The following is a 5,242-nucleotide window of genomic DNA, read 5'->3' as shown; positions in this document are numbered from 1 at the left end:
GTAGAGCGATATAGAAATACCACTGTTAAAATAGTGCTCAATACATCAATTGTAGAGCGATATAGAAATACCACTAGTTAAAATAGTGCTCAATACATCAATTGTAGAGCTATATAGAAATACCACTGTTAAAATAGTGCTCAATACATCAATTGTAGAGCTATATAGAAATACCACTATTAAAATAGTGCTCAATACATCAATTGTAGAGCTATATAGAAATACCACTATTAAAATAGTGCTCAATACATCAATTGTAGAGCGATATAGAAATACCACTGTTAAAATAGTGCTCAATACATCAATTGTAGAGAGATATAGAAATACCACTGTTAAAATAGTGCTCAATACATCAATTGTAGAGCTATATAGAAATACCACTGTTAAAATAGTGCTCAATACATCAATTGTAGAGAGGCACAGAAATACCACTGTTAAAATAGTGCTCAATACATCAATTGTAGAGAGGTATAGAAATACCACTGTTAAAATAGTGCTCAATACATCAATTGTAGAGAGGTATAGAAATACCACTGTTAAAATAGTGCTCAATACATCAATTATAGAGCGATATAGAAATACCACTGTTAAAATAGTGCTCAATACATCAATTGTAGAGAGGTATAGAAATACCCCTGTTAAAATAGTGCTCAATACATCAATTATAGAGAGGTGTAGAAATACCACTGTTAAAATAGTGCTCAATACATCAATTGTAGAGTGATATAGAAATACCACTGTTAAAATATTGCTCAATACATCAATTGTAGAGCGATATAGAAATACCACTGTTAAAATAGTGCTCAATACATCAATTGTAGAGTGATATAGAAATACCACTGTTAAAATAGTGCTCAATACATCAATTGTAGAGCAATATAGAAATACCACTGTTAAAATAGTGCTCAATACATCAATTGTAGGGCGATATAGAAATACCACTGTTAAAATAGTGCTCAATACATCAATTGTAGAGCAATACAAGTATAGAGAAATAGGTCAGTTGTCTGAAGAGTGCACAGCGTGAAACTCTGGGTAACTACATGTTTCAGGTTATATTTTACTGTAATAATTCATTCAAAGAATCATAACTTCAACCATTGAACTTAACAGATGAACATCTGCAAACATATGAACATTTAAACAGGATATGATCATTGTAGGTGGCCAATAAGCCCTAAATTTCCTATTGATAAAACAAACTTACTGATTTTTCAGCCTGGGTGTTCATATCTTTTACTTGTTGTATCCAGTCTTTTTTAATAGTTAATATCTTGGATAATCTAGTCTATAAATGATGATACATTATTAAATTTTCTAAGTTGTTTATAATAAAGCCCATACCATTCATGTTTAATTCAGGACATGCACAGTGCAGTCCACTTTATTTTGGGATAGAATAAGTAGCAATAGAAAGATTTCCTAGTCATTCATTCAATTAACACGTGAAAATTCTGCATTCATCAATATTCACAAGCATAAAATTCTGGGTAACAAAGTGTTTTAGGTTCTGTTTTAATATTTCTGTAAACATATTCAAATGATAATGAACGCAAAAAAATCTACATTGAATCCTTAATTGAACGTAACTTTTATTGTATGATCACTTATAACAATGTTTTTAATACATTATACAAACTATACAAAAATGGAACTGAACATGATTTAAATAGAAACTTTGTCAGATCATGAATGGCAAGGGAAGTAACAAAAATATGGAGCAAAACATTCTGATCTGTATCTGAATCAGATTGATGAAATACAAAATATCTACTTACAACTAAAACAAGAAATCTGATTGGGAATCCACCATATGTTCCTCCGTCTAAACTCAGTAATCTCCCCTTGAATGGTGACCCACTTAGTAACGGATCATTATCTTGCTGCAATTCAAAATAAAAAATTAAAATTTCTTTTTTTCAGTAGAATTGGGTTAATTTTGTCAATCGTGTAGAAATTGTGGCTTGACTTTAAACTTCAATGGATTGTAAAGAGGTTTTCTAAGTAATTGATGATGTCACTTATCGCCAAGGGCCTTGTGTGATCGCATATTTTACGATTAGTGATGTCATCAAACACTTAGTTTAAGTGGAATTGCAGGAACCACAGACGTCTGATTGAAAATGGTGCAAATTGATGCTATTAGTGTCCCCAATAGACACATAAATATATAAAAAATCTCTTAACCATCCCTTTAAGGATTATTAATAATATTCTACTTACTAGATGTTGGCTGGGTGAACCTAGACTGGGTATAAAACGGGGCGGGGAGAAGAGGTTCTGTAGCCGTGGTCGTTGTTTATGTTGAAAAGCTGATAATGGAATCGTCTCTGGTGGTTCGTTACTCTAAATAAAACAAATTAGCATATCAGATTGTTCATTAGCTACTTCAAAAACACAATGACATGTCTTTAAACTTATTCAAGGTCATCAGACTTTCACACGCTGATCGAGATCGGAACCCTGTCACCATTTGCTCGACGAAAACCAAGCAAATGACTTCATGTAAAGAAACAATGCTCTAACACTGTGCTATAGGACCTTACAAATAGCTTGGCTTGGTGACTATGTACATTTAAAATCAAACATACCAAAACTTCAATATCAGGTATTGAATGTGTACCCAGTCCTGGACGATCAAATATAACACGATAAGAATTATCATTCGTATCTAAAGCTTCTATCGTACCAGTAAATAAACCATCTTGAGGTTGACGTAATCGAGCTGAAATTAAAAACAATAAAATGTAAGGTTTTTTTTTCTATACAGTGGACTAGAAAAGTGCCCAATGATGTCAAGGCATTCGACAGAGCTGACTTTGCAAGATGACATCAACAAATTTTTATAAGTATTTTTTTTTGGTGAGAAATAAAACAAATTATCGTTTTTCGTCTGAATATCCTCATCGTTCCTTAACAGTTTTTTTTTCCACAGAACACAAGATTGGTAATTCACCCCTGACCCTCTAAGACAAGTTTCTATCTACCTGTTACTTTGGTACCAATAACTAAATGTAATGGTATTTCATCAGGTAAATCTTTAAGATTATTAAACTCGTTCAATTTTCTTTGTTGTAATAACCTCATTTTATCTCTCTTCTCAGCCAGCACCGCTCGTTCTTCTAGAAAAAACGCTGGTGAACATCTAAAAAGACATAAACAATATGATTACTGAGAAGGCAAATATTTTTAATTAACATATCTGCTTTCATATTCGATTGGGGGTAAAATTGAAACAGACGGAACTTGTTCAGAACTCTCCAATTGAGCGCCATCATAGTATTAAATTAGTAGAAAATATGCATGTGTGGAAAAATTCAATTCAAAGTTGAGGGGTGTCAAAAACATCCATCATTTTTACATATGAACTCAACCAATCACAATTATACAGTTTCATGTTTGTAGAAAGAATGCATGTGTGGAAGAGTTCAAGTGAAAGTTGAGGGGTGTGACATGCACACTATATCCAGTCTTACACTAACCTTCTGGGTTTGCCCATCAGTCGTCTGATTTTATTCCACTGAATCCGATTTAATTTCTTAGTTTTCAATTCTGGAAACGATTCACGCAGACAGATACAGAAATCATTCTCTCCCAGAAATAATGGTCTGAAAAAAAAAAATCATATTATTCAAATATCGTATGATATATTAAGGATATAACTTTTAAAGTAATTCTACTTTCCATCTACAACTGATTATGGATAATCGTTCTTCAAACAAAATAACTTTGAATAAATTATTCTGCCCGACTATGTAAATATGTAAACACAAATAGAGAGGTTTTAACTGGCTGGTATTTAAATCATGTAACATCATGAATATTCATTATCTTGATCTCTAATAGGTTTTCTTTCTACTAACACAGAAGAAATATGTTAATAGTTTGGGACAAGTTTAAGAGACCATGGTATACGACCTGCTACAGTAAATGCTTATCTGCAATCCCTTCTAACAAATAGGGTAAACAACTCATACTTACGCATCTAAGTTTGAATAAAACCATTCATAACAAACCCATTTATGAGCTTTGGGTAGTTTTAATAAATTACGTAGCCGAACTCCAATAGATTGAGCTAGACGTTTATTCATTGCTGATAACACTGGAGTTTTACTCTGAAACATAACAAAGAAGGTAACAATCTGAACCACAAATAGAAACAAGAAATCCAAAATGACTCAATGTTTCGCATGCTTATTACAGGCAGTGTTATCAAGAGTTAACAGTTCAGACATGAAACAGTGCTTTACATCAGGTTTTAATTAACTTCTTGACTCTTAATACCACTTTGTCAGGTTTAAATAATTAACCATGTATACTAACCGGTGAAGACGACTTGGCCTGTTTTTTCGGTGATCTAGCTGGAGAATAGCTTGTCTGTTCATCATCATTATGGTAACGCTGATTTTTACGTCGAATTCGAGGAGGCTAGAAAAAATAGAAAAGTCAATATAAAAGCAAATTTAAGTAGAATATCAATCAGACATCTGTTGAGGCCTTCCTTTTTACATTTGAACTAGCCATTCTAAGGAGCCTTGCTGACTAACCTATGTCAGAGAGTTTTCTAATCATTAGGCATACAAAAAGGTGCAGAAAAGTGACATATTAAATTTGTTAATTTATTTCAGATTTATTTAGTAGGACAAGTATATATTTACACATCAAAGTCTGATGCCAGCTCAAGTATTGTTCACCACAAAATAAGTCTACATAGTTTTCTTTTTGGTTTTTTTTTTGCAAAAAAATTTTTCTAAAAAGAGAAATGGATTAGGTAATAGGCTTTTGCCTTTATGACACTTTTCCTTAAAGGGACAGGTATTCCATTTTTTGACCAATCATACTTTAGTCTCAGGAACTGGAATTTTCTTAGATGAGCTAAAAATAATAGAAGGGATTAAGAGAGAATTATATTGTTAATAAGGAAAGGGTACATACCACTCCTCTTCTGTTTGGTGAAGCCAAGGCATTGACACTTCCTGTTTAAAAAAAAAAATGGTTGAAAAAAAACTATACTTTTGACCATTCAAGTATCCATTTGTTAATTTTTTTTTACATTGATTTGGAAATGACAATTAAATCACAAAATGGAACTGGAGGAGGGGAGATAAGCTTACACTTAGAAATGAGCATGTAAACATACTGTCCAGAAAAATCTGTTATCAGTTGCAACAAAAAACACCTCTAGCTGAACAAATGAGCTCTTCTAATCATACTTACCAAATATAGCATTAGTTAAAAAAAA

General features: G+C 32.3%; 1 protein-coding gene across 1 annotated transcript in view; it reads right to left on the bottom strand.

Annotated features, from left to right (window-relative positions):
- The window catches only part of LOTGIDRAFT_102840 (hypothetical protein), a gene marked incomplete at both ends in the record, with an annotated part of 6,637 nt that extends 2,513 nt beyond the window's left edge, over window positions 1-4,124 (bottom strand). The window contains 7 exons of the mRNA XM_009045356.1: window positions 1,208-1,288; window positions 1,779-1,879; window positions 2,220-2,346; window positions 2,592-2,725; window positions 2,988-3,145; window positions 3,483-3,608; window positions 3,982-4,124. Of these exons, the coding sequence (XP_009043604.1) occupies window positions 1,208-1,288; window positions 1,779-1,879; window positions 2,220-2,346; window positions 2,592-2,725; window positions 2,988-3,145; window positions 3,483-3,608; window positions 3,982-4,124 (870 nt within the window). The remainder of the gene's footprint in view (window positions 1-1,207; window positions 1,289-1,778; window positions 1,880-2,219; window positions 2,347-2,591; window positions 2,726-2,987; window positions 3,146-3,482; window positions 3,609-3,981) is intronic.
- Window positions 4,125-5,242: the final 1,118 nt, after the last annotated feature.

Source organism: Lottia gigantea (genome assembly GCF_000327385.1).
Source record: "Lottia gigantea unplaced genomic scaffold LOTGIsca_1, whole genome shotgun sequence".
Classification (NCBI taxonomy): Eukaryota; Metazoa; Mollusca; class Gastropoda; family Lottiidae; genus Lottia; species Lottia gigantea.
The sequence above is the reverse complement of the archived record's forward strand: the minus strand, read 5'-3'. Positions and strand labels throughout refer to the sequence as shown.